The sequence below is a fragment of the Molothrus aeneus genome, chromosome 2, assembly GCF_037042795.1.
Source record: "Molothrus aeneus isolate 106 chromosome 2, BPBGC_Maene_1.0, whole genome shotgun sequence".
In the NCBI taxonomy this organism is placed as follows: Eukaryota; Metazoa; Chordata; class Aves; order Passeriformes; family Icteridae; genus Molothrus; species Molothrus aeneus.
Window position 1 is genome coordinate 112,307,969 of NC_089647.1, and position 27,459 is coordinate 112,335,427.

Sequence of the window (27,459 nt, forward strand, 5' to 3'; positions counted from 1 at the left end):
TGAGGTTTCTCGCTGTGTTTCCTAGGATAAGTCCTTGGGAATTGTGCCTGCTGCTCTCTGTGAAGAGAGATGTGGCCACATCTAGGCTGTCACCAGCATGGTGCCAAGGGAAATTGCTCCAGGGCTCTGGAGATCAGGCCCAGTGGTTCATCAGCCTTGGTGTTGCACAGTTGGCACTGCTTGGAGGAGAGTTTCTGCCATTCCCCAGCACCCACACAAATTACCAAGAGCTCTGCTTGCTCTGCTCCCATCTCCCAGTGGGAGAGGCATCCTTACAGAGCAGCCAAAGCCCAGTGGTCCCTATCAGCAGGCAGGTAATTACTTAACATGCAGCTAATGCAGCTTTTTGAAATCAAAAATCAAAAAAGCTTTTTTTTTTTAATGCAGCTTTTTGAAATCAAAAACCTGTCAATCAGAAAGTGGCTGGCAGGACACAGCAGCTGCAGAGTCCTCCTAGAAGCTTCCAGAAACAAATGGAAAGACATAAATAGTAAATTAAAAGTACAGAACAAGGCAGAGGTGTGCAAAGTGTTGTACAAGCGCTAAATTCCACTGACAGATGATTTTCTCTCTTTGTGCAGGTGAATAAAGCTGCTCTGAAACTTTTTTCCTTAATAATTTGTAAGCAATACCTTAATTATCACATATACCTGTCTGGTTTTAACTGTCTTTCTCATACTGTGGCAATTTTGGTATGGATATTAATAGGCCTGGAGCCTGAGGTAGAGAGTTACCAGCCAGTAGCAGTTTTTTTCTGCTTCTGAAGTGAAACAACGAGGTTGGGCCCATTTGGGATGAGATATTGTACTGATATTGCTGAAACAGGACTTACATTTCCTACTTCTTCACTTCAGAGCAAGAAATCAATATTAAATTTTTAGCAGAAAGAAGAAGAACATTTTAACAATTTCCATTTCTCTACAACTCAGAATTCCAACAAAAATGTATCTGGAAGTTTGAAAGTTAGTGACAAAAACGGATTAAGAGAAAGTGGATATAGGGAAACCAGTCACATGAAATAGAGGTTATTACTTCTTCCTTGCATTTTTTCTGCTATCAGAAATACCATAGTGATAAAATCCCCATGCAATCTTTCTTCTCCTATCTTACATTTTTTTGCAATTTCTTGTCACATTAATGTCCCCCAATCCTCACCCCAGTGAGCATTTTTAGATAAACTCTCTTTTCCTATTTTTTGCTTTTTTGATGAAGAGTTGTGCTGCATTTCCATTATTAATGTAGCTAGATCAAAGCTAACTTGGCCTGCTAATGTTGTGGAGAGGGGTTTAGTCTTTTTATAAGAAAATCAGGATAATTAGTTTACTTGCTACTTTTGTCATAGTCTACTGTAAATGTGAGGAATACCTGCCCAACATAATTCCAAACTCGCTTCCATTTTAAAGTCATCTTCGAGTTCATTCTTGGATGGTTTAAATTACTTTTTTCCCCTGCAGCACTGTTTGTTAGTACATGAGTGACCTCCAGTGGTATTTCTGAAAAAATTAAAAAGCCTCCTGTTTGGAATACAATCAGGGAAAGCTGAGAACATCTGCAAATCTCTAGTGTGTTACAGGTTACTCCTGAGAACAGGACTTGTTCCTTTTGGAGATCCCCAGTAAATAAAAAAGAAGTAAAAAAATCCACTCAACTGTTTTATTCCTGACCTGGGATTTAAAATTGTGCAAAGAATAGAAATATCTGCTTCTCTGACTCAGCAGAACTGTGCATATTCCTTGCACCAATATTAATGCTGGCACAAGGGAAAAAGCTTTGGAAAAATCAGGATCAGAACATTCACAGCATGTTTTATCTCACTTTTCTGAAGAATTTGTCTCAAGTGTCTTTCCAAGCTCCTCTGCCTAAAAGTAATTCCAAACAATACAATTTTTGATGTTAATATCCTTTCAAAGGGTATGGAAGAAGCATTATTGTTAATAAAAATTGCTGCTCTTCCTCCTCCTCCCTCAATCACACCAGACTTTATTTAGCCATATAAATCTGAGGTTGTTGTCCCACAAGGGGTCACCAAAGATTAGCCTCACTGCAGGTCTTCATCAAAAGAATTTATGTTCTCACATTTTAGGATACAAAGAAAACATTCAGATTCTCAAGGCAGTACTAAAAGCATCTATTGAAGCACATAACTTTGTAATAAAATGGATCAGTGAAAGAAAACTGCAACGGAGTAAAGCAACAACTAATTTTAGAAGTTGCATTAAAAAACCAAACCAAACAAATAAACAAAACCAAAAAACCCCAAACAAACAAAAAAAATCACAAAAAAAACCCCCCAAGAAACTGGAAAATAATTTCCCATTTATTTTGCTTACCACAAAAATAACTTGGAAGATTCCAAGGACATTTTCTTCATTTCACCTGTGTTTTGTGATTAGTCTCATGCTGTGTACACACCACATTAGGAATTCTCTTTCTCTCCCAAGCACCAGATTGTACAACCAAGAAACCTTGTATGTTAATGACATCATTTCGTCTCTGATTTTAAAAAGTGTTTAGGGTTGAATCTGTGTTCATGGGGTCCCAGGAAAGCCAAAAGCAGGGTCCTTGTGAATAGAAGAGCTTGTCCTTGCCCTTCCATGATTAAAACTGAGATGGTTTCAATGGGTTCCTGAGGGTGTTGCCTATTCTCTCTGTTCAATTGACTCAAACAGCAGGCATGGAGAAGTCTCTATAACTTTAGTACAGTATTTTGTGACCAAGCATTTGTCCTCATCACAAAAGAAAACTTAAGCTCCCAAACCCTCTTTTAAATATGCTCTGAAGTTTAATTCATTGCTTTCTGAAGTAAAATTCATTGGAGTGCATCTGTACAGAGAATAAAAGAAAAGCACAGTGGGATTCTGGTTTGAGTGCTTTAGGAATCTGCCTGTTAAGTATATTTAGCTTGTCAATAGTGTTGTCCATGCACTGTGGGCATCTGATTAGATGCCAAAATTGGGTAGAGCAGTGAAATCCATCCCCTGTAAGAGACGACAGACAGACAGTTCCCCCAGCCACCTCCTTCTCCCCTCCCGTCACCTGCCTCTAGGGAGCTGCACACACTCATTAAGGATAGGAGCTGGATGGATAATAACAGGATCAGAGTGCCATTAACTGGCTTTCAGCAACATTATTTCTGCAGAAGGACTGAAAAGCAAAAAGAAGTTTCACTGTTATGTTATACACAGTGGCAGCAATGTAGAAAAAGCTCCTAAAGAAAGGAGATGATGCTGTTAAAGAAATGGGATGATAATGTTCTTACAGGTTATTTTTCACAACAGACCCACCCTGACAATACATGTGATTCCATTGGGTGAAGGGAGAGATCTCATATGGTATTTTATTTGGGTATTTTAAAGGAAGACACAGATTCTTAAATCAAGCTGGTGTTTGCAGCCCAATCTAGGATTAATGTATAACAACATTATGGAAAAAAAAACCCTTGTTATCTCTAGAAAGGTAGAAGAAAATTTGTAATGAAATTTAATATAATTAATACATTAAAAATGACCAGTCTTTTAAGTGGCTTTGCTGATTTTCTTGTACAATACATCCCTTTCTCAGCCAGACCTGTGAGTCCCTGCCCTCTCTGCTGGCCACAGAGGAGCCTGGCCACCACCTTCAGAGCTGAGAGCAAACTCATCCCTCACCACACCTGCCTCTCTTGGCTGACAGCAAGTGTATGCTGAGCTGAGATGTGGAGAAGTAGCCAAGCCACAATTCTCTCAGTACTGCAGTGGCATCCTGCTTCCCCTGATCAAGAAAAGGTTGTGGTGACATTTGGTGTTTTTATCTTTTTCTAGGACTGCAGCTGTAGCCACCCATCTCCTGAGCTTGAGTCCTGTGCCCTTGCTCATTAAAGAGCTCCTGTCTTGGCCCTGGGACATTTGACTTTCTCTGTAAAATTGCAGCATTGTCAGAAAACTGAGAGCTCAAGCAACTCCACCAGAGCTGGAAAGTCAGAATGAATCATTGCAGCTGCACAGCTGAGATAACAAAATCTCTACACCCACAGATAAATGTTCCTGTCAGACACTTCTCAGCCCCAAAGCTGCAATGTTGGATGGGCTCCTCTGCATGCCCCCCATGGCTAATGGCAGGGAGATGTCACATAGGAGCAGGTAGTGAGGAGTGAAAGTGAAAACATTTTTAGCCGTGCTCTGAGAGAAACATTTTCATTTTTTCCTTTCATTGAAAGAAACATTGTACTTTCCTGGAGGCAGTTATCTGATAAGCAGAGAGGAAAAGCAAGAGAAAAATGGACAGTGGAAAGGCATGTTTCTGTTTGTGCATAAAATTTCAGGGCTACTTTCTGTTAATTAAACACATCACCTAGAGAAGAGCTGCAGAAACCTTCCAGATGACCCACTGGGAAGGTGGGTCACCATTAATAAATTCAGCACAAACCAGCACAAAGCAAAGCTCTTGTGCTGCAAGTGCCACCTTGGGAAGGGTTCAGAGTTAAAGCTGCTCATGTCACAGTTTTGTCACCAGCACAGTAACACAGGGCATCTTTCCTTGTCCCAGAAACAGTAAAGCAATGGGTTCATTTCCCTTCAAAAAGAAATATTTTAGACCCTTTAGCAATAAGCATCACTTGAGAATTGCTGGATGAGGAGCTGATGTGATAGAAAATGGACTCCCTTCACAGAAGAGGTAAATTCAGAGTCAGTGTGGTATTTGCTCTCACAGAACTGATGGAGTGAACAGGAAACACAGTGGCTTTGGCTAGAGCTGGTCTCTTCTTTGGGTAGGAGTTGACTTTTTTCAGTCCCAGTTTTTCTGTTGTCTGATAATATCCAAGTGACTAAAGAAGGAAAAAAAAAGGGAATTATTGCTGGATGTAGTTCAGTCTTAAACACAGAACATTGTTTACTTCAGTGCCTCATGGAGTGGAGTTGATAATCAGGTAGTTATATATCCATATTTATTAAACATTTTTATGCTCAGGAAAGGTTAAAAGGTGCTTTTCTCACCACCATCAAAAGTCTTATTTCTCAGTTGAGCCCCACCTCTCGAGTTCATTCTTCTCAGTCACCAAAATAAAAACAAAATCCGAGCACCAAACTCAGAAGTGTTTTTCTGTGCTTTGACAGCTCAGAGAGGGCATTTCCCACCCTCTGTGTGTCTTCTGGATGAATCACTGGACTGTGATGAACCATAATCTGCCTTTGGCTCCTTTTTGACAACTGCAAAGGCAGAGATGGCCTTTTAATCTTCCATGATAGTATTTCTCCAGTTAAATGCTGCATTTGCTCCATGAGTTAATGTCTTCACTGGTGGGTTGACCATCTGCCATTTGTTCTCCTCTTTCTGTTCTTCACAGAAACACATGCCCAGGGCAGGGATCTGAGAAGGAAGTTACCAGCAGGGTCATTGCTTTGACATGAAGGAGGGGCTTTGCCACAGAAAAGTGCAGCCCCTGATATTCTGTCACTTCTGAAATGAACTAAAACCATGCTGGAAGCCTCGGGGGTGAAAGCTGAACTTGTGTCACCACTCCACATTCATACCTAGGCAAGCTGTTCCTGTGCCTCACCCTCCCCCCACAGTAAAGAATTTCTTCCTAGTATCCCATCTAAACCTACTCTCTGTCAGTTTGAAGCCATTGCCCCTTGTCCTGTAACTCCAGGCTCTTGAGAAGTTTCTCTCCATCTTTCTTGTAGGCTCCCTTCAGGTACTGGAAGGCTGCAATTAGGTCACCCCAAAGCCTCCTTTTCCCACTTTGAAAGGAAGGAGACCAGCTCCAAATGGAGAGGTTTCCAAATGTGCCTCTTGTCTGTAGGTGTTACATGGCATTGACTTTCCAGATGAAAATCTTCTCCAAAGACTTAGCTGCCAGTCACATACAAAGCCCCCAGAATAAAATCCTTCTCCTTACCTCCGGTGCTTTGCTAAAACTGTGTGCGACTCCCTTTGGAAGGAGAGAGCTGATGTCACTGCTGCTGGCATGCTGTTACACATGCTGTTACACATGCATGAGCACTCTCCTTATTAAAAACATAATGAAAACAAAATGAAGCAACCCAAAGGCTTCCTGATGGAATAAAATCCTCTCACCTTCTGCACCATCTGGGCAAAGTCTCTGCTGTCTCTGCTGGGGAGCCCTGTGAGTGCCCGGGTGAGAGATGCCAAGGAGGAGCCGTGGCCCACGATGAGGATGACACCTGGCACAGCAGGAAAAGCAAAGAGCCATGTGAGGGAGTGAGGGAGCTGCAGCACTGCCATGTTCTCCACCAGCAATTGGGGATGAGGTGGCTTTGGGGCTGTTCATCTTTGCAGACCTCTTTGATAATGTGGCAGAGTGTGTTGTGATGGGCAGAAAATATCTGGTGTGTTAAGCATGCCAGCTACTGAGAGAAGGCATTTGTGAGGGAAAGAGAAAAAAGCTTTCCAGAAAAGCATGTTATCTTTTGCTGAGCTACCTCCTGGTGTAGAAAGACAAAGAAAAGCATATACTTTTACAATTTAGTACTTTGTCTCAGTTTTATTTCACTTTTTTCATTTCTATTCTATAAATTGCATTTATGTTACTTCAGTGTAGCCCAGGGCAAGCACTGAGTCTACCTTAAGCTCTGTGCAGTGCCAACAGCTCACATTAAATGTGTTTCTGATGGCAAATCTCTGCCAGTTCCTCTTACTGCAAGGGTCTGACAGAATATTCAAAGACCTGAGACCCCTACCTTTGCAGGGGCAGGCACTGATGATGTGTTTGATAACCGCAGAGCTCCTGCTGACATAGTCTTCATAACTTTCTGATGGCACCAGAGAGGAGAGTGGGAAGTTACCCCTGACAATAAAATCACAAATATATGTTAATCAAGATGAATGCACTCTTAGCAGCATTGAATGACTAGACCAGAGAAAAAGGCACTTAGTGAAAAGATTTATCTACTGCCTTGGCTGACACACTGTTACCTCCGCTTGTCTGAAGCATTAGCTTCTCTCTGAGTAATTTCCATTCCATTTCATGTCTAAGTCTCATAGCTCATAAAGCACCAGATGCAGGGAAAACCAGGCTTCAATAAAACTTGTAGTTTACAGTGGAGATTATTTAAAGCAGGATTTGCGCCTAAGAAAAGCTTTGAGCAATTCTGCCAGCAAGAACCACTGCCCAGACATGAGCTGCAGAGCTGCCTGGGTCTTCTAATCCTGACTGAGTTCAAGCAGGAGAGACAACAATGATGCGAATGCTTGCAAGATTTGGTACCTCAGCATTAATCTCTTCAATAAACCAAGTAAATAAAAATCTACAATGAACAAGGCTTATCTGCAATGCTGGCCAAATGGATAGTAAAGGCTTTCACTGCTAGAGTTTAAAAAAAAGGTGTTTCCAGGGACAGAAATCACAATGCCTCACTCCAAAATATCTGAGCACTTCTGCTGAGACCAGGCATTCTTTCATTTATATACCAAGGCTTTTCAGGCACCCAAAAAAACTAAGAGCCAGACCTTGACACTGCTGTGAATCAGGGCAGCCTCAGATGTCTGGTGGGGCTTGGGTGATGGACAGCTTTTGCAGGGCTTGAATTGGTAAAACCAGACCCTGCTGTCCCATGAGCTCAGTAGTAGGGTGAACCTTGCCAATGAATTTTGTTGTGCTGACGCTTAATATTATATCTGTTTTTTACTGATACCCTTTGCTGATGATCCTTTAAGTGATCTCACTCATTGGTAACAGCTGGCACCCAAGGATTTTTTAGCCCTGCATGTGATGGGAAGAAATTGGCATTCTATGTGGAAGTTTATAGTTCATCCCCCCCTGTTTTTGCCTGGACCTGAGTGAGCTGTGAGGGGCCTCAACACTGTAGGTAACATTGCCTTAGAGATTCCCCTCTGAACCTCCCACTGCTGTGCATTTGCACAGTTTCTTTTGAGGCAAGTGATTTTGGACCAAAAAAAACCCCTAGAGAATACAGCCTGTTAGTGAAGAACACACCAGAAAGACCTGTGCTCCAAAAAATAAGGACTTTGGAGACTTTATGCAGTCTGAAACAAAGATACATCCTTGGCTGTAAGGAATGTGTTAAGAAATTAGATGCTTCCTTTCCCTGTTCCTTGAATATGTGGGAAATCCCAGAGACAGCTGAGTAATTTCCTGGATCTGGCTGTGCACTGCAAACACTGAGCAGCCTGGTTTGTGAAGATGAGGAGTTAGACTGAATTGGAGGTTTATCATTTCCTGCCAGGCTGTGGTTTGCAAGAGCTCCGAAACGGCATCGACCCTCACCCTGCCAAGTTATGAGGGCTCCAAAAAGTCCTTGCTGAGCACAGTATTAATCTTTGAGCAACTTAAAATGATGCCAGAAACATCAATTAAAGTGAAATGCTCTTATCTTGCCTGTCCCCAAGACCTCTTGCTGCTGCCCTGCAGACCCTCAGCCAAGGGCTGACTGACCTTATATAACGTCACATTTCTTTGTCACTGAAAATCAGGTTATTCTTCACATTTCCAAAGTGTTTTTCACATGAACCAAAGACAAAAGCAAAGCTCCTGGGACCTGACATTAATGCCCATAATGTCAAGGCAGCACCAGAGGAGGGCTGGTCCCATGCACAAGACATTTGTGCTAGTGCAACCATGTGCTGGTGACAGCATATCTTATTTCTATATCCTATTTTGATCTGAATTTGATCAGAATCACCCCATCTTTGCAGTGTTTGCAATGATTTGTGACACATAAAGGGACAAGACATCTCAGGGAAAACCCCACAGCTTTATCAGCCAGACACAATTACCTGTAACTGGTGTCTATGTCGTAAGATGCCTCCACCAGTTCTGCCACAGTCATGAATTTAGGGATTGCTCTGCTTGCTTCCCACTTGGTCCATTCAAACAGTCCTGGTTCCACCCTGATTCTGACTTTTTGATTTAATTTAAGCCCTGCAAGAACAAGAAATAGATCTTAGGAGAAAGGTACACTCGAAGTGCTACATTCAGGCTATACATTCTGCTTTGTTTGCTGTTATACTTTCATTAATGAAAATTAATTACTTATTAGTAACCAAATGATTAAAGGAAGCCACCATTATATTCTTGTATGACTAACATAAAGGGACTGCACATTATTATCATCATAATCATAATTTTTGAAGCTCTCTTGTGATGCTCTGCTAGAGGGGAAAAACTCAGTTTTGCAATGTTGCAATCTGAAAAAACTTCAGACAGGAAATATTTTTACCATTTTTATATGGCATTTTGCCCAATGTTCCTCAGTAAATTTGCCATCAGTGGGGCAGTAAACTGTCCAAATTGTCCAGTATTAGAAATGGAATTCTCTTGTCAAAAGAAATATTTTGAGTATTCTCAAGACAGGTTACTCCATGGCAGTGAATGCATTCTGATGTAAACATGGCAATGAAGTGTGAACTTGCTGAAAGGAACAGGAGATGAAAAAAGAAGAGAGGGAGAGGAAAGGAAGGGGAATATGTTCTGCAATATGAAGGATTAAAATAGTTTGGCTTGCAAAATGAAGCATGGAAGCAGTCTTCCCTGATTCACAATCAGTTCCTTCAGAGCTCTGGAAACATCTGATATTTGGGTCAAAACATCTTCTGGAAGACATGGCAGTGGTGATTTGATGAGCAGCTACTAATGTTGAATTCCAGCAGATATGAAACACCTCTTTTATATAACATTAGATTGCAGTCTAACTAGGAAAGCCCAGAGTTACTGGGATACATCTCACAGAATGCACACACACACCAGCAGGTCCATTCTAACCAGGAAAGCCCAGAGTTACTCTGATATATCCCTGAGAATGCACACACACACACACACACCAGCAGGTCCATTCTAACCAGGAAAGCCCAGAATTACCCTGATATATCCCTGAGAATGCACACACACACACACCAGCAGGTCCATTCTAACCAGGAAAGCCCAGAGTTACTCTGATATATCCCACAGAATGCACACACACTCACACCAGCAGGTCCATTCTAACCAGGAAAGCCCAGAATTACCCTGATATATCCCTGAGAATGCACACACACACACACCAGCAGGTCCATTCTAACCAGGAAAGCCCAGAGTTACTCTGATATATCCCACAGAATGCACACACACACACACCAGCAGGTCCATTCTAACCAGGAAAGCCCAGAGTTACTCTGATAAATCCCACAGAATGCACACACACACCAGCAGGTCCATTCTAACCAGGAAAGCCCAGAGTTACTCTGATATATCCCTGAGAATGCACACACACACACACACCAGCAGGTCCATTCTAACCAGGAAAGCCCAGAGTTACTCTGGTAAATCCCACAGAATGCACACACACACACACCAGCAGGTCCATTCTAACCAGGAAAGCCCAGAGTTACTCTGATATATCCCACAGAATGCACACACACTCACACCAGCAGGTTTGTTGCTGCCTGCCTTACCAGCAGTCAAAACCACCTCGTGTTGCCTGCTTAAAGAAAACCACAAACAACCACAAAGTTGAGCATCTCCCTTAATTGCTGATGTCAGAGGCTTCAGAGAGGTTTGGTGAAGATGTTTGCAGTGTGGCAGAAGCACCTGGCAGGTTTTGCTGCCTTACCCTGCAGTACATGCTGAGCTGTCTGCACGCAGCGCAGGGCAGGGGACGAGTACACGTAGCTGACTGTCACCTCCTGGTCCAGCAGAGCTTCCCCTGGATGGCAACAGCAAAGTGTGACAGATGAGAGATTACTACAAAACACTTTCTGCAAAAAAAACCCTCAGAGTTTTGCAATTTCATCCACATGGCGTATATTGACAGTCCCTTTCCATTCACTTTTTTCTCACTATCTGCTGATTGAGCTCATTAGAAAGCTCATTCTGGTGGAAACATCAATTCTAAAATGAGTGCTGGAAAGATAATTACAGAAGATTCACCCCAACTCTGCAAACAGCAGTTAGGCATGTGGCTGTGTCCATAAATCTGAACCATCAGGGGCAAGCAATTGCAGGAGACCAGCACTGTCACAGTCATGCCTCTTGCCCAGGGAGCACAATCTGGTGAGTGAATTGAGTCAGCCTAACCCACACCACCCATCCTCCTGCAGCAAGGTGACCACACTCTGCTGACCATGGAGCTGCTCCCTCTGGCCAGCCCCTTCACTCCCATTCATCCCTTGCAGACAAGCAGCAGGGCACAGGCCGTGTTCTGATTTCTTCTAGGAACTGGCAGAGGGGATCTCAAAGAGAAGTAATCAGCTGTGTTCTCTGTTTTACTATTTAAGAAGATATTGCAGTGGTTGCCCACAGAGAATTGTGGCCACAATTGAATGCTGGCAGGAGATTTTTCTGCTGCAAGGCCAGCATGAGCTTTGGCAGATGATGACAGCCTGCTTCCCAAACCCTTACATTTGCAGGAGGATAATATCCAGCTTACCTATAAGCCTTGACTGGAAAATACCACAGCAAGATAAAGGAGGATCACATTCAAACTGCTTCATGCTGTCTTTCTGCCTCGGCAGGGAGGGGGGAAAGTTCAGATCTGCTCTGTAGTATTTCCCTGAAACAAGGCAGGACGTTTTGCTGTGGCACAATGGAGGCAGCAGCTGTGGTGTGTTTGTTTTACAGACAGTCAGTGTCTCACTGATGAATAACAGCCAGTGCTATTACCTTATTTTAAGATCAAAACACTGGCTTGGGAAATCATCTGTCCTAAGAGAACAGCCCCTCTCTTCTTCAAGCTGAGAAGGAGCAAATGGGGAGGAGGAGAGGAAGAACAAGAAATCAGGAGAATTTGGCTTTGTGGGACTCAAGACAAACAAAAATTGACTCTTTATCTGTATTTTTTTATAGTTGCCAAAATCACTGAAAAAAACCCCATTTCCACTGAATCAAAATGAAAACAATTGATTATTGATTACACAGCTATATGGTATATATATACACCACTCTCCTTATCTGGTGTGAATTCCATGCCTTAAAGATGGGAAGTCTCCAGCATAGCAAGGCAGACTTTCAGCACAAACCTCTCACTTTTGAACACCCACCTTCTTGCTCCCCTCCTTCCTCCTGACACACATCTCCCTGTTTTGGGTCAATTTTCTTCACCTGAAGACATACCTTTTTATTTTTATTTTTTGAGAGAGAGGAAATTCAGATTTTTATTTAGGTTAGTGCTGGCATTTCATTTCCACCACAGATTGCCCAGGTTAGACTAGTGATATAGTGTGACTCTGATCAAGAGCCCACAGTTCTGACCCAGGCCCAGAAAGGTGGAGGGGTCTGACAAGAACCACCTAATGAGAGGTGATGAGGGTGCTCCTGTGATTTGTTCATGCACAGTGAGACACACTTCCATCAGCAGCACGAGAGCTTTGTTTATCTGCAGAATGTAGGGAGCATAAACACGATGGACTTTAGGACACTGTGACCTGCTTATGTGCAGGTTGAAGCAGCACTGTGCCTGACCTGCACTGTTATCATTTACACAAAGATTGAATCTCCTCTACCCATTCCTGGGGTTAATTGGGTTTGGTCCTGGCTTTTGAAGATCCTCCTGTTCCCTTACTCACCATCTGCAGTCAAGCACTGCTGAAGCCAAGACTTGCCAAAGACCTGATCCACTCTTTCCCCGTGGCTCATCACCAGCACCCCTCTCCTCAGGGCAGCGTTCTGGGAAGAGGGAATTTCATAAGGATGTTATCTACAACCTGCAGGAAAAGCCTGGATTCCTGGAGAAGAGACAGCAGAATAGATGCCTGTCCTTAGGACAGTGATAAGCCTGACTGGTTCTCCACTGAAGGCAAATGAAAGAGAATCATAAAATCATTAAGGTTGGAAAAGACCTTCGGGATTTTTGAGTCCAGCCTTTGACTGACCAGCACGTTGTCAAATCAAGCACAGCACTGAGTGCCACATCCAGATGTTTCTTGTACACTTCCAAGTTTGGTGACTCGATACCTCCCTGGGAAGTCTGTTCAGTGCTTGACCATCCTTTCAGTGGAAAAATTCTTCCTGATACCCAGCCTGAACCTCCCCTGGTGTTCTTAAGGTCTCTTGCTCTTGTCCTGTCAAAGGTCACATCCCTGACCCTCATGGGCTGCAGGTTTTAATTCTGTGTTAGCACAAGTGAAAAGCAGTGCTGGTTACAGATCTTTCAACCTCAGTGTGGGAAGGAATAATAATTTTAATTTATATCATATGGGTGATATAAACAAAAAGCAGAAAATTAGCTAAGGTCTGACTGGCAATGCCCTTTTCTACACCAGGACTAACACCAAGCTTCTCCTTCTTTTCCTAGTGAAAATACTATTTCTACATTTTCATTTGTGTGACCAAATCAACAGTGAACCCAGATCTCCTACAAGGCCACTTTTTTACTCAGTCTGCATGGAATTACAAATAAACTTGAAGTAGTTTGGGGTTAGTATACAATGCACATTAAATACAAATGAGAAGAAGATAAGGAGAAACAGGTCAAAGGTTTTAAAACTTTAAAACAGTGTTACTGCTGCAGGACTGAATTAAGTGCTCTGCATCTTCAGCAACAGAGAAGGGAACTCTTAAGAAGTTGTTTGAGGTTGATGTTCATGCATTCTGTTAAATACTTGCAATTCTGCCATGAAACACCCATCAACTGCCACAAGATCTGAGTATAAACCCAAGGTTTTGTGGTCTTCCCCTTCTCCTTGAGAGGAACCCAGAGGCCATGGAAGCTCTAGACTGGAGAGGTGCCCTTCTGCAAAACACATTTCTCAGGCCAAGCCTTGGCTCTGCCCCAGATCTGACCTGGATAAGAGAGGCCAAGAGCCAGAGGAAGGACGTGTGACGTTCAGAAAGTTCTTACAGTCATATAGATGTTGTCCTAGAGGCCCCAGGATGGAAACTCCCTCAAGGTGCCCCCAGTTCCTCTGATGTTAGCGCAAACCAGCCCAGGGTTATTGCCCAGCACAGCAAGCTAAAGGGGTTTCTGAGGCATGTCTGTGCTGAAAATGCATTTTGGCATCTCTGACAGAGCCAAAAAGGCAACTCAGGTGCAAATGTGCTGTAGGAAAAAATCAGAATCCTTATTCGTTTTGCTCTTCCTCCCAGAAGATCAGTGGACATGGGAAAAATTGATCCTGTAGATTTTGGACCTGGGTGAAAAATGTGATCCTACCAGTGCTGTGAACCACTCCAGCTATCTGTTCTGTGCAGTTATCTGCACTAGCTACATATCTAAAAATAAAGAAGAAAAATGAACTTTTCAATATTATCTGGGGCCATGGAAACCTCCAAGCTGACATCCACAGAATCCAGATGTAAGAGCAGCTGTGAACAGTGAGCCTAATTCTGATTTATTGACTCTGCCTGAAGCCATGTGGAAGTCAGGGGAGGTTGTGCCTGTGTCTCACCTGTCAGACTTGCCTCCATACCCACTGAGGCTGTGCTCAGAGAAACCTGAGCAGAGAATTCATGTGTTGTGCTACTCTGACAGGAACAGGGAAAGTTTATGAAAGACAGGTGTGATATACATCATATACATTAAAAAAACCCCTATGAGATATGATACAATACAGTATGAGTTTGTATGTATATATAAATATACAATATAATAAATAAAAGTGTGTATAAATGTACAACAAAACATGAAAATACGAGGGAAGAAAAGGAAGATACTACTGAATTAACTAAATGCCATTAATTAGTAGCATATTTGCCTAAGCATGTGGCAAAGATGAGAAATGGAAAAAACAATTACCTGAAGAGAAACAACATTGGTTACACTTCTTGACATACTGAGATTATGGGCTTCCCCATTTGGCTTTACATTGGGTTGCTTTTCTGTTTTGGTGAAGGATCTTGAAGCTGTGTCAAAAACATATTCCCTGTAGAAAAAGCAGAAGCAACACACACACACACAAATAGAAGAGACTTTTGAGTCATGATGTTGTTTACAGGACCAGCAAGCCAGGATTCATGTTCCATTCAATATTTTTTGCACACTTGCAATCCAGCTCATCAGTTTGCTGTTCATTTAGAATATGCCTCATAAAAATTAGGTTAAAATATGAGGAACTGATGGTGTGTATTGGGTGTAACCCTGCCAAAGTGGGACCTTCAAGCAGGAAATAACTACCTGGTGGCCTCCTCCCTTTCTCTGAGACATCAAGAAGCACACCAAAACTTCCCAGCTTAGAAAAATCAGCTCTAATCTGCAAGCAGCATCAGCTGTGCTGCAGAATGAGGTGCAGGAAGCCAGACAGGTGCCTTCTGATGCAGGGCACATCAACAAGATAAGGGTGGTGCCAAGGTGGTGGAGCAACCTTTGTGTGGTTTCATTTCAAGCTAACTTTACAAGCCCTTGAAATGAGGAGAAAAAAAAGAAGAGATCAGAGAGCCAGGCTGAAGGCTGAGCCTACCCTGGCAGAATGTGCTCTTTCAAAATTCATTAGGGTGTTCAGGTTCTTCAAGAGCGATCAGGGGTCATCCCTGGAGCAGCTGCACTTACGAACTCTGTGCTCAAACCTGCAGCTTTGTGTCCTGTCTCTTTTCTCTCAGAGGACGTCCCAGCATCCCACCCAGACCCTCAGGATTCCCAGCAAGGAGGAGCTGCCAAGGAAAAGCCCAGCCCAAATTACCTGTGCTTGACCCAGGTGTCTGACTCGAGGGCTCTCTCGGTGTAGTTCTCGGGCAGGAAGCCCCTGCAGCCGGTGCGGTGCGAGGTGCCGATCACCCAGCCCTCGCCAGCCTCGCTCTGCTGCCTGGGATCCACGTAGATCAAGTCCCCAGCGTTGATCATCAGCTCATCAATGTTCTGGGGCTTGTACTGGAAGAGGGCCCTGAGCCTCTGCAGGGACGCACAGCAGGGTCAGGGGGTGTGCCCCGGGCTGCAGCTGCTCAGGGGATGGCTGTTCGCCTCTCCTGGACATAGAACCAGCTCTGTTTCCCACTCTGCAGCCTGCTCTGCTGTGGCACTTTGGAACCAGCTCTGTTTCCCACTCTGCAGCCTGCTCTGCTGTGGCACTTTGGCAGAGGGAAAGTGTAGGGGTTTTGGAAAGAATCCGAGATGGGACCTCTGAGATTTTTAGATGATGTGATTTATTTTTCTTCTACATAGGCAGGAAGGGTGAGTTCGGCTCACATCTTTACTGCATGGTTCAGAAGGTCACAGGACCCCTAGTTAGAAGACCTTTTAAGGATTTTTTGACCAATAAAACACTGCCAACAAGGATATTTATGGTTTTGACCCAATCCTTAAATATTTCATCTTATGGACCCATGCTACAGTGTAAGATTTCTTAGCCAACCATGTTATGACACACTAACCTACAGTGCTGCATTCTAAACTTCTTGTTTTCCTCTGTAACTACTTTTATTTTTCTATATCTTATACTCTAAACCACTAAACTTTCCTCTACTTAACATGTCTCTGCTTTAAACCATAAAGCCACATTCTTAGCCAGGTTCTTAGCACCTAAGTTTGTAAACCTTTTCCAAGGTCTCAGATAAAATCCTATGCTTAATTCTAAACTTTGGCTTCCAAGCCCAAAGTTCAGAGAATTCCCTGCATTTCAGATTCCAACAGAAAAGGAAGAACTACCACACTTACAATATGTTTAAATACAGGCACTTGGTTTTCACAAAAATACTTTTTTCCCCCTCTAACTGGTACAGACATTTGCAAGCAAACATAGATCTGACCTATTTTTGTGATTGCTTGCATGTCTCCTGAGTGTGACTAAAATCCAACATGAGACTTGTGACAAAGCGATTTACTGATCTGACAAAAAGCTCTTGAACATTCTGTAATTTAAATTTGGAAATGAGAACTGAAAGAATGTTGACTGGTTTCAACTGAGTCTGCTAAGCAGAAAATCATCAATGAGAACTGACCCCTGCTCACAGCTGCAGTTTTCAGCATGGCTTGAACAATCAAGAAAACTAATTTTGCTGAAGGGAATTTTGCTGCAAAACTGTAAACTGACAAATCCTAGAAAATATTAAAGAATCACAATTTCTTGTCTCTTATTTTCTCATGTCATGGTAAGATTAGGTTTTTTTCCCTGGCGTTTGGAATTATATTTTGAGACATACAGGTCAAGCAATCTGCCAAAATAAAGGTGTTATCTACTGATTCAGGAGTGCAGTTCTACAGCCCAAAATGGCACTGGAAACAACCATGCTCTTTGAAACACTGTGCTGAGCAAGCAGAGATTTTCTTAAGGATGAAAAAGGCAAGAAGACTGTAGATAAGAAAATGAAAGGCTCAGGAGATGAAATAAATCTGGCTCCAGTACCTGGTAATGCACAAAACGCATGTCCCGTGAATAGAGAGCAGCCACCCACTGGCAGGGCTCCCCTGGGTTAATGCATTTGGCCAGTTGTTCCAAAGTCTTCAGGTGGTGAGGATAAAACCTGTGAGCCAAGGTGAGGTGGAACTGCTTCAAGGAGGGCTTCACGTGGCAGTCTAGGGATGAAACAATCACAGCACAACATAGGAAGGAAAGGTCATTGAAAATTCCTCTTGTTTTATCCCACACAATCTGCATGATGTAGGAAATATCACAGCAACTAGTGGTAGAGCAGATCTACTGAATAATGGTTTTGAAGGGCGTCATGGTTTTAATCATGCCAAAATCATTCACAAATGTGGACTGGATTTGCTTCCTGGCTTCATCTGTGAGGAAAAGAAATGATCATGCTTGAATTTCTCTCCCAGCCTGAGGTGTACTGAACTCATTTCTCCCAGGCAAAGCTGTGGTGGGGCTGTGCCCCTTCAGTCTCCACTGGTGATGCAGTTTCCCTTGGAAAAGGAATTGGGCCCTGTTCCTAAGGATGCAGCCAGGCCATTTACAAACTTTACAACATTTGTATATTCTAAAATACATAAAATATTTTGCTGAAGTCTTCTCCAATAACTTTCCCCTTCTGAGTTCAAGCTGGGCCACAGTACCATGAGGGTGGAGATCTGGCATGTGTTATGTCCCTGCCCATCTCAGATATCCTGATCAATCACCTGCCAAGTTGCACACAAAATTATTTCGGCTTCTAGGCAAAAGTGCTGTGTCTTCAAAGATTAAAACATCCTCCTCTGGCTACTCTGCTTGCAAATCTGTAGCAGCAGAAGCTGTTAGCTGGCAGGAAAACATCATCTAAGCTCCCCTGGAGACACAGGGAATGTTTTCAGTATTGTGGCTACACATTTGTGCTACAACCCTCCCATTTTCCCCCTGGTGTTGGTCCTACCTGCCAGGGCTGAAGCCTCTGTTGAGAATGCCACAGCAAAGTCTTTGAGGACATTTGCTTGGCTGTCATCAATGAAGAAGCCAAGGTAGCTGGGAGATGCATGTAGTGTTAGGAAAATGGATGGTGGAAAGATCTGGGAAAAGCTGTCACCCACTTTCTTTAAGACGTCGTACAACAATTCCACTTTCTGGTCTTCACACTGAAAGAAAACAGAGGAGGAGCAGGCTTCATCCACCAGCTCACAGCCAGTGTTGTAGCCTCTGTCATACAGCACTGCCAGAAAACTGTGGGGCTATAAACTTCCTGAGAAACACAAAATACCTAGGAATTTGCCTGAAATCCCTGGCATTAAACCCAGCAGTATTTGGCAGCTGGATCAGCACAATGTCCTGGTTCTATAACAGGAGATGGAGCCTTCAACCCAAGGTTTATCTCACTTGGGTAGGAAAAAGCCAAAATATTTTACCCTCTGTCAGGTGTGCAGGAACCAGTCTGAAATGAGCCAGGGATCATGATTTGCTTCTTCAGTTCTAAGTAGGAATTTGTGTTATTGTTACCCTACAGTCCTTTACTGAGATGTGCAAGGTGAGGGTTGCAATGCAGTCATCTCTTCCAGACAGGCCTTTAAACTTAATGCCTCCCAAGTGCATGGCATTCATTATTTATGAACGATTTTTGTTCTGTAGAATTGTGTTTAATGGTCAAAGAGCACCACTCAGAATTTTGCAACAGTCTTATTTTCACTGTCTCTACTTTTTGGCATGGTTGTGATGACCCACCCTTGGTGGGAAGGAAGCACTTAATGGTTTAACATAAAAGCATGATGAACAAAGTAATTTTTGTCCAGCTGCTCTAGCCCAAGCCTGTTTCAGCACATCCCAGACACAGCTGATGTTCATGTGTTGCACCATCAACATGCTAAAACTGGCTCCCAGGAGGCTCCAGAGTTTTTCCAGACCAGTCCAATGCTGGACATCACAAAAGATTTCACAAAATCTTCAGCTTCAATAAAAAGAGTAAAGTTTGGGACACACCACCATAGCAGTGATGGGGCTCTCTAGGGAAGGCAGATCTTTTCCTGAGGTTCCCAAAGGCTTGTACCAAAGCTGTCTGCATCCTAGGATAACACTGTCCCTGCTGCACAGCTGGCTGATGGCAGTCCCTGCTGCCCTGGATGGGAAAGTTTATCATCCTAAATCCATGCAGCAATGGACACATGGAAGTCTGACAGCTGCTGGACTGCACAGGGCTGCTCTAGATGGATCTACCAAAATGGCACTGGAAACAACCATGTTCTTTGAAACTCTGCACTGAGCAGGTAGAGATTTTCTTAAAGATGGAAAAGGCAAGATGACTGCCACCAAGCAAATTAAAGGGTCAGGAAATGAAATAAATCTGATTCCAGTACCAGCTGCCAGCTACCCCAAAACATCCAACTCAAGCATTAACTGTGACCCAAACATTCAGCATCACTCAGGCATTAATCATCACGCAGACATTAATCATCACTCAGACATTAATCCTCACTCAGACATTCAGCATCACTCAGACATTAAGCAACGTGCCTGGACCTGGCTCACGTCATTTGATCACCAGCAAGTTGTGGTGTCAGACAACAGCAGGTGGCCCAGTTACACCAAACATCACCCAGCTGAAACCCGACCCCTGCACTGTCCTTGCCTCACCGTGAAGAAGTCGCAGAGGGTGATGTGTGGGAAGACCTCGTGGGCCCTGTTCTTGCCGCACTGGCGCTTGCTCTCCCTCCAGAAGTCCTGCAGGCGGCTGTGCAGGCGGCCCCGGGGGCACAAGTAAAGGGCATATTCCTGGGGGATTGGGTCATCCAGGGAGGGGTCATTGCAGTGGGAATGCAGCCTGAAATCAAGAGTACAATGCTGAGAGTGAGTGTGTGCATCGCTCTGGTTTCCTGGGGCTGAAGGCCTCTATTGTCACAGGACACATTTTATGAAAGATCCTTTTGATGGGATCTTTTTCTCCTGAGAATCTGAGAGGCCTCAGAAATTAAATGTAAACAATGATTATCTGCTGCTGTGGAAGGCAACAGGTGCATCTTTGATTGGTCTCATGTGGTTGTTTTTAATTAATGGCCAATCACAGTCCAGCTGTCTCGGACTCTCTGCTCAGTCACAGAATTTTATTATCATTCCTTTCTATTCTTAGCTAGCCTTCTGATGAATCCTTTCTTTATTCTTTTAGTATAGTTTTAATATATCATTTTCTTTTAATATAATATATATCATAAAATAATAAATCAGCCTTCTGAAACATGGAGTCAAGATTCTCATCTCTTCCCTCATCCTGAAACCCCTGTGAACACCACAATGTTTGGTGACCCCAAGTGAGGAACATTACCACACTCTATAACAGAGATCACAAAAAGGAAATACGGTTTTATTTTCTTTCAAATGAAAAGCTGAAGTTAAAGCTCAATTTTTTCCTGCTTATTTTTTGACTACTTTACATTTTTTCATGTGCCTTTACTCCTGTCAGTGTCAGCCAGCTGTGCAGCAGGGACAGTGTTATGCTAGGATGCAGACAGCTTTGGTACAAGTCTGTGGGAATCTCAGGAAAATAAGGAAAACTAAAAATAACTTTTTTAGGGTTTGGGGTTTTTTCCCCCCTTTTTCATGACTGGAAACAGAGAGCTGGAGGAGGAAAAAGGCAATAGGTGGAATATGTTGAAGAATGACAAAATTAAAACCAGCTGAAGATTAAAAAACCACTCAGAATGACCTTTTTTATTCAGCCCTAAGAAAAGCTAGCAAGACAAATCAGAAACACACAAGGAAAGGTCAGAAATTTATATGCCATGTGATGATGTTGTTCGCCATGTCTTTCACATGATGTTTGTCTTTGTAGCTGTTGGATTGGGAATGGCTGTTGGGAAGTGTGGCAGCATCCCTGAAAAAAATTATTTGGAAAGAATATCCATTCTCAAATGCCTCCTCTGGCTTTTTACAAAAGAAAATAAAATAGAAGAAAAAAGAAAAAACAACCGAACCAAGGAAAATAGAGGGGAAAAAAGACAAAAGAAAGTGCAAGGAAAGACTGTATTTAATGTGAAGGTGAATTAAAACAGCAACAAAAAAAATCAGTTATCAGCACATGAATGACACTCTCACTCTGTGAGAGTCTTGGTAGAGAGGAGAAAACATAGTGGCATTCAAAACGGAGAAGTTATTTAAATTGTAATAATACCTCCCTCTGACCATCGGCTTTTCACCTTAATTTGTGATGGGCCTTTCTATTCCCCTTCAGCTGTTGTTTCTGCACGTGTTTCTAAGTGCAGTCAGGGGTTTACAAAAATTTTCCCTCTTTCCTTGCTCCTTTCTCTCAGGAGGCTTAAAGCTGAGGAGGATTTTCTGACCAGACCAGCTGGTCCTGTGAACTGACCCATTGATAACAGTAGCTGCTTGTTTTTAATTTACCTGGACCTTCTGCAAGTTACCTTGTGTCCCAGAATAAGTACAAATATAAATATTTCTCTCTCTCTGAGTGAAATAAAAAAAAATCTCAAATTCAGGTTTGTTTTTTATTGCATCTAACTTCAAATTCAGCAACAGGATGAGCACGTCAACAAGGATTTTTAGGCAGCTTTAAAGGTGAAGGCACACCTTAGAAATCACAGGTACTTACCATTTTACTGCATCTTCTACTGTCTTTTGTCCAGTAGCAACCAAAGCTTTTTGCCTAGAAAAAGCACAAAATTGGTTCCTCAGAATTCCTGTAAGAAAACTTTTATGAAGTAAAGGCATTCAGTGTCTTTGATCATCAAGTCTATTTTCCAGCACAGGCAGGACCTTTAGCAAGAAGGTTTCTCCTAGCAAATGTTATTGTTCTTGAAGCCTTCCAAACAGCTTTTTCCTCACTGCAGGTCTTTAATTCCTTGAAGATTGGTACCCTGTGCTCCCCTTGAGATGCCTTCCTTTGTGTTCTGGAGGTGTTTCCTTAGCAGCCTTACTGACTGTATGAATTTCCTTGGGGTTAGATGAACCATCCACCCAAGCACTGTAAGAACAGGGTTCTCTTGGTTCATAGCAAAAAGGGGCTGATTCAAGATGCCGGGCCCAAGCCCATACATTAAAACTAAGCAAAATTACATTGGGGTTTGACATCTGGATTGAGGACCCCCCAGAGCCAGCAGAGAGCCAGATCTAAGCCAGCAACTCAGAGATGAGGGACAAAATCTCTCATTTCTCTCTGTTAATGCAACTTCCGTTCTCTGGGGTAGGATTTGGTTTCCTTTTCTAACTAGAGCTTTCAAAAAGCCAGCCTCAGGTTTCACATGAGCAAATCTTTGTGCCTAAATACTGGGTAATGGGTGGAGGATTCCAGTGTTCAAGCAGCAGCTGCATTCATGAACCCCATTTCCACCCCTGAAATGCCCCTACAAACTTCTCAGAAGCAGCATGAAGGGGAAGTAGAGACAGAGGACACTGAAAGAAAACAACTGAATTTCTTGGGATCTGCTGATGTTCTTCCTTCTCTTTTGAGGCCATCTTTTCTGGCCACTGGCTCCTGAGGGCATTGAGTTTGTTGTCTCCTCCCATTTTTGTTCTTCATCCATCCCCATGACACCATCACACATCAGCAGTGAGTGCTCTGAGCTGCAGGACTCAGGCTTATGTTCTCTCCCAGTCTTCTGCCCTCTCTTCAGTGTAAAAACCACACTTGGGCTTGTTAATAACATTTATATGCAGCCACTGCTGGCTCTTCAGTGGGGGTGAACTGGGATGAGGACAAACATGAGCCTTTCCACTCAAACTTTACCTTCTACCTCTCCTCTGAGCCCTCCTTCTGTCCCTCTCCTCACACAGTCTTTTCTGCTCTGCTGTTGGATTAAGCCTTTTTCTCACCCAGAGATGGGGCAACTGAGAGGTGATTTAAAAACTCCTATTCCATTTTCAGTCTCATGTGAAGGGTGAGACAATACAGATGTTATAATTCACACCATCACAATCAGAAGCCAACTATTTCCTACTTACAATACATCACAAGTGTTTCTTGGCCTATCAGCTTTTGCCACACCATGCCGTAAATGCCTTAAAGCCAATCATCTAAAATTACCCCTCGTGGGTTGTGGTGGTGTTCACAGGGGTTTCAGGATGAGGGAAGAGATGAGAATCTTGACTCCATGTTTCAGAAGGCTGATTTATTATTTTATATTATATTGAAAGAAAATGATATATTAAAACTATACTAAAGAATAGAAGAAAGGATTTAATCAGAAGGCTAGCAAGGAAAGGAATGGAATGATAATAAAATCTTGTGACTGACCAGACAGTCCGAGACAGCTGGACTGTCATTGGCCATTAATTAAAAACAACCACATGAGACCAATCAAAGATGCACCTGTTGCATTCCACAGTGGCAGATAATCATTGTTTTTCTTTTCCTCTGAGGCTTCTCAGTAGAAAAAATCCTAGCAAAAGGATTTTTCATAAATTGTGTCTGTGACAGTGGGTCCTACTCCAATGCATCTTTCATAGCTCTATTTCTCTAAAATATCCCGTCTTATTTGCAAGGCCACCCTTTGAAACTTGTTTCTAGCTCCATTTCTCTCTCAACATTATCTGTCTTATTCCATGGCATTTCTAAGTTAGCATTTCTTGTCTCAAGGTTTGCGTGCAGATGCACACTGTGTGAGCCTTCTGTCAGAATTCTCTACCAATCCATTTCCCAGCCTGTGCCTGGTGGAAGTGTCAGTGGCAGCGATGGCAGGGTTCAGAACCACTCCCTGCACCTCCAAGGGAGTGTTTCACCACTTCATGCCATGCTGCTCTCCCACCTGGGCACAAGCTCTGTGCAAACAGCTCTGAAGCTAAAACCGAGCTTGGCTTCAGATTTTCTTTTCAACGAGGCCTTCAAAATTAAATGTAATAAGACAAGTGAGACCTGAGGCCATGAACTGCCATCCTGCTCAGTCCCATCTCACCGTTCTCTCGTGTTCCTCTCCGTACCCATCCCACCTTTTGTCTCATCACATATGAGGACGTGATTTCCAGCAGGAAATTCCAGTAAGGATGATTTCCAGCAAGGTTTATAGAGCCCTTAGCACCAGGGGTGTGACTAATCCTACACTTCCAAGATGAGAAGTCAAAACTGAAAAATAACGCAAAGAAGAAGTTCTGCACGTACCAATTTCTCTCAGATAGAGAGAAGAACAAACCATTGAGAATCTGTAATGAAAGTAGATTAAAAATACATCTACAGTGAGAATGAGCTGGCTCTTCCCTAAAACAGAAACTGCTGGCACAGTTTCTTGTGGAAATTTTTTGATCTTAGGCTAGACTTGACCTTCACATATTTGAGTTTTGTTTATTGGGGAAATGCTGCTTTGGCCTGTTGGTTCTACATGGAAAATTTTGTAATCCTTCCACCTCACCTCATATTTCTCAGGCCAGGACATCTCAAAAGAAACTTTTCAGTACTTTCATTCATGGTTTAATTGAGGGACAACAGAGACAGCTAAAAGGTTTTTTAAAAATACAACCAAAATTTTGAATGTCTTAAGATCAATAATAGGAAATAAAATTTTTTAAAATGTCTTTTTGAGATTTTGTTATCTTACATCAAATTGCACTGTATTTCTGCTGCTGCTTCTTGATTTTGAACTGGGAAGCACAAAGTCATCTCAGTAACAGCAGAAAGTGTTTTGAAGGGGATTGGAAAAGCATCACATAAAACAGAAAAAAATTCAAAAAGTAGCCATTACTTTGACCTGACCAAAGTTACAGTACTAATAAAGAAATTATGAGCCATATTTTCAGCTAAAATTCCAATGTGCATCACTGGGAACAAGGGACTCACAGTTCCCTTGAGAGCTGTGCCCATCGTGTCTGATACTGTTTGCTACCACAGCTGTTCCCAAAAAACAACACAGCACTTACAAATGGAACCTCTTCCACTCACTTAATTTTCATTCAAAAGGTAGAGAGGTACTGCTCTTCTTTCTAAAATATTTCTATGATTGGTTCTTTGATATTTAAATAATGAGATTTATTTTTTGAACAGTTTGAACAAAAATGTCCCTACTTGCCATCCAGAAATTGGAAAATCCTCCCCAAAACATTCCTGTCCAACATGAGTGATGTTTGGGGGAGGAATGACCTGCACTTTTCTTTTGCATTAACTCGTCTACCTGCCACCAGTCACTCTCCCATCCATTGGAGTTGCCAAGAATAGAGCCTCATTCTTTACTATGGCATTTTCTAGGCAGGACATGATTTTTGGAACAAGATCCTGATTCAAGACAGGAAGAAAAATTGACAGACTTAGGGGGCATCTTAAGGAGAAAAAACAGTTTCCAGTGACACCGTTCAGCAGGAGATTTTTGCCAGGCCTGAAAAAAACTTTGGCTAGAAATTACACCCATGTTTAATTCCCTTATAATAAGAGTAATAAGCAGAAAAAAAATGAAAGAGGATGTATCCCAAGAACAAACTATGGTCAACTTCTCAACTCATTGAGAAGCCTCTCAAAACTCAGGATGTGGAAAGGTTTGTGACTTAGGTTTACACAGTATTTTAAAATATTGGATGTTGAGCAGACTGGTTTTGCTGCGTGGGGAATACACATTATATATGAGAATATATATATATATGAGAATATATATCCTACTATAGATTTAGATTTACACAGTATTTTAGATTTACATAGTATTTTAAAATATTAGATATTGAGCAGATGGGTTTTGCTGTGTGAACAGTACACATTATATATGAGAATACAGGAGAATAGATATCCTACTATAGATTTAGATTTACACAATACTTTAGATTTACACAGTGCTTTAAAATATTGGATATTGAGCAGATTGGTTTTGCTGTTTGGGCAATACACACTATATATGAGAATATATATATATGAGAGAATATATATCATACTATAGATTTAGATTTACACAGTATTTTAAGATATTGGATATTGAGCAGATTGGTTTTGCTGGGTGGGCAATACACCCTATATATGAGAATATATATATATATATATATATATATATGAGAATATATATCATACTATAGATTTACACAGTATTTTAAATTATTGCATATTGAGCAGATTGGTTTTGCTGGGTGGGCAATACACGCTATATATGAGAATATATAAATGAGAATATATATCATGTATCATACTCTATATGAGAATTTCCTTATGAAATTCAGAGCAAGACAGGTCAGATCCCTGCATGGGAGCATCACCCCCAGGAGCAGCCCAATCTCCTGATCAAGAAAACCAGGCTGCCTAAATGGGGATTTTATGGCAAACCCCTCATATCTTGGATAAATCTGCCAGAGCCAGGGCAGCTGAGCACAGTACTCACGCGAGATGAGCTGGGAATCCTTTGGCCAGGAGAGGCTCCAGGAGGGCAGAGGTGCCCCTGCCCCGGGGCTTGTTGGACACCTTTGAGTACAGCTGTGCCTCAGCCACCGCCATCTCCTCCCTGTCCTCCCCTCTCCGTGTGCTCTGGCACACTGGCAGGTGGGAGGAGGGTGTGAAGGAGAGAGGGAGGGAGTCAGAAAATGAAACAGAGAGAGAGAGAGAGAAGGAGGCAGATAAATGAAAAAAAAAAAAAAAACAAACCAGCCTTACACCCCTTGTGATCTTTTCTGACAAAAGCTGACATCCTGTTTTCATAGAATCTGCGCCTCTGAATTTTTGTCGTAGGGTGGCTGAAAAAGCAAAAGCTTTTCCTATCCTATTTTCCTATCTGCCCTGGCAGAACAAGATGAGGAGCTCAAAGGTAACCACCACAGTCAGAGTGGGCTTGCTGAAGGAGCTGAGGTGGAATATATAAGCTTTTCACTTATAAACTGTCTCATGAATGCCACAAAATCCACCTGAGCTGCAACTGCACCAGGGGGGAACAACTGGGGCTGTCCTGCAGTGAGTAGGAAGATAGTCTGGAGGTCAAAACTCTCCTTTTGGGCTCAGCTTTCAAGTCCTCCTGCCCATACCATATGAGGCTTCTGCTTTGGTCTTCTCAGCCAAAAGCAATGAGCAACCAAACTGTGGAAGATTAAACCCAATGTCCTAACCAGACATCACACCCTGAGGCTGAGCTTGGAGCAGCTCAGGGTGGAAGCAGGGAGAAGAATTTGTCCTTTCCAGTGGTGCCAATCCCACTGTGGGAGCCTTTGCAGAGCTGCCCTGGCTGGTCCCCAGCCCTTCCAGCATGGACAGAGTGAGTGAATTGGTGGGTGACAGTTTTTCTGTCCTCATTGCAGGTATCAGTGTTCCCTCTGGAGGACAGGACACCTCACCCCATGGACTGAAAAGATCACCTG

General features: G+C 42.7%; 1 protein-coding gene across 2 annotated transcripts; it reads right to left on the minus strand.

Moving 5' to 3' along the window:
* Nucleotides 1-5,208: 5,208 nt before the first annotated feature.
* On the minus strand, nt 5,209-26,608 carry UBASH3A (ubiquitin associated and SH3 domain containing A). 2 transcript variants are annotated; one of them, XM_066571685.1, is made up of 14 exons: nt 26,496-26,608; nt 21,809-21,862; nt 19,840-20,026; nt 18,155-18,353; nt 17,206-17,375; nt 15,547-15,755; nt 14,667-14,793; nt 12,499-12,598; nt 11,364-11,486; nt 10,548-10,640; nt 8,737-8,881; nt 6,675-6,787; nt 6,058-6,164; nt 5,209-5,346 (listed from the first exon to the last, which is right to left on the minus strand). In XM_066571685.1, the coding sequence occupies exons 1-14, from the start codon at nt 26,606-26,608 to the stop codon at nt 5,209-5,211; spliced, it is 1,878 nt and encodes a 625-aa protein (XP_066427782.1). The 2 variants fall into 2 exon arrangements, with proteins under 2 accessions (XP_066427782.1, XP_066427781.1); XM_066571684.1 differs by having other exon boundaries at nt 6,681-6,787; nt 12,499-12,605; nt 14,665-14,793.
* Nucleotides 26,609-27,459: the final 851 nt, after the last annotated feature.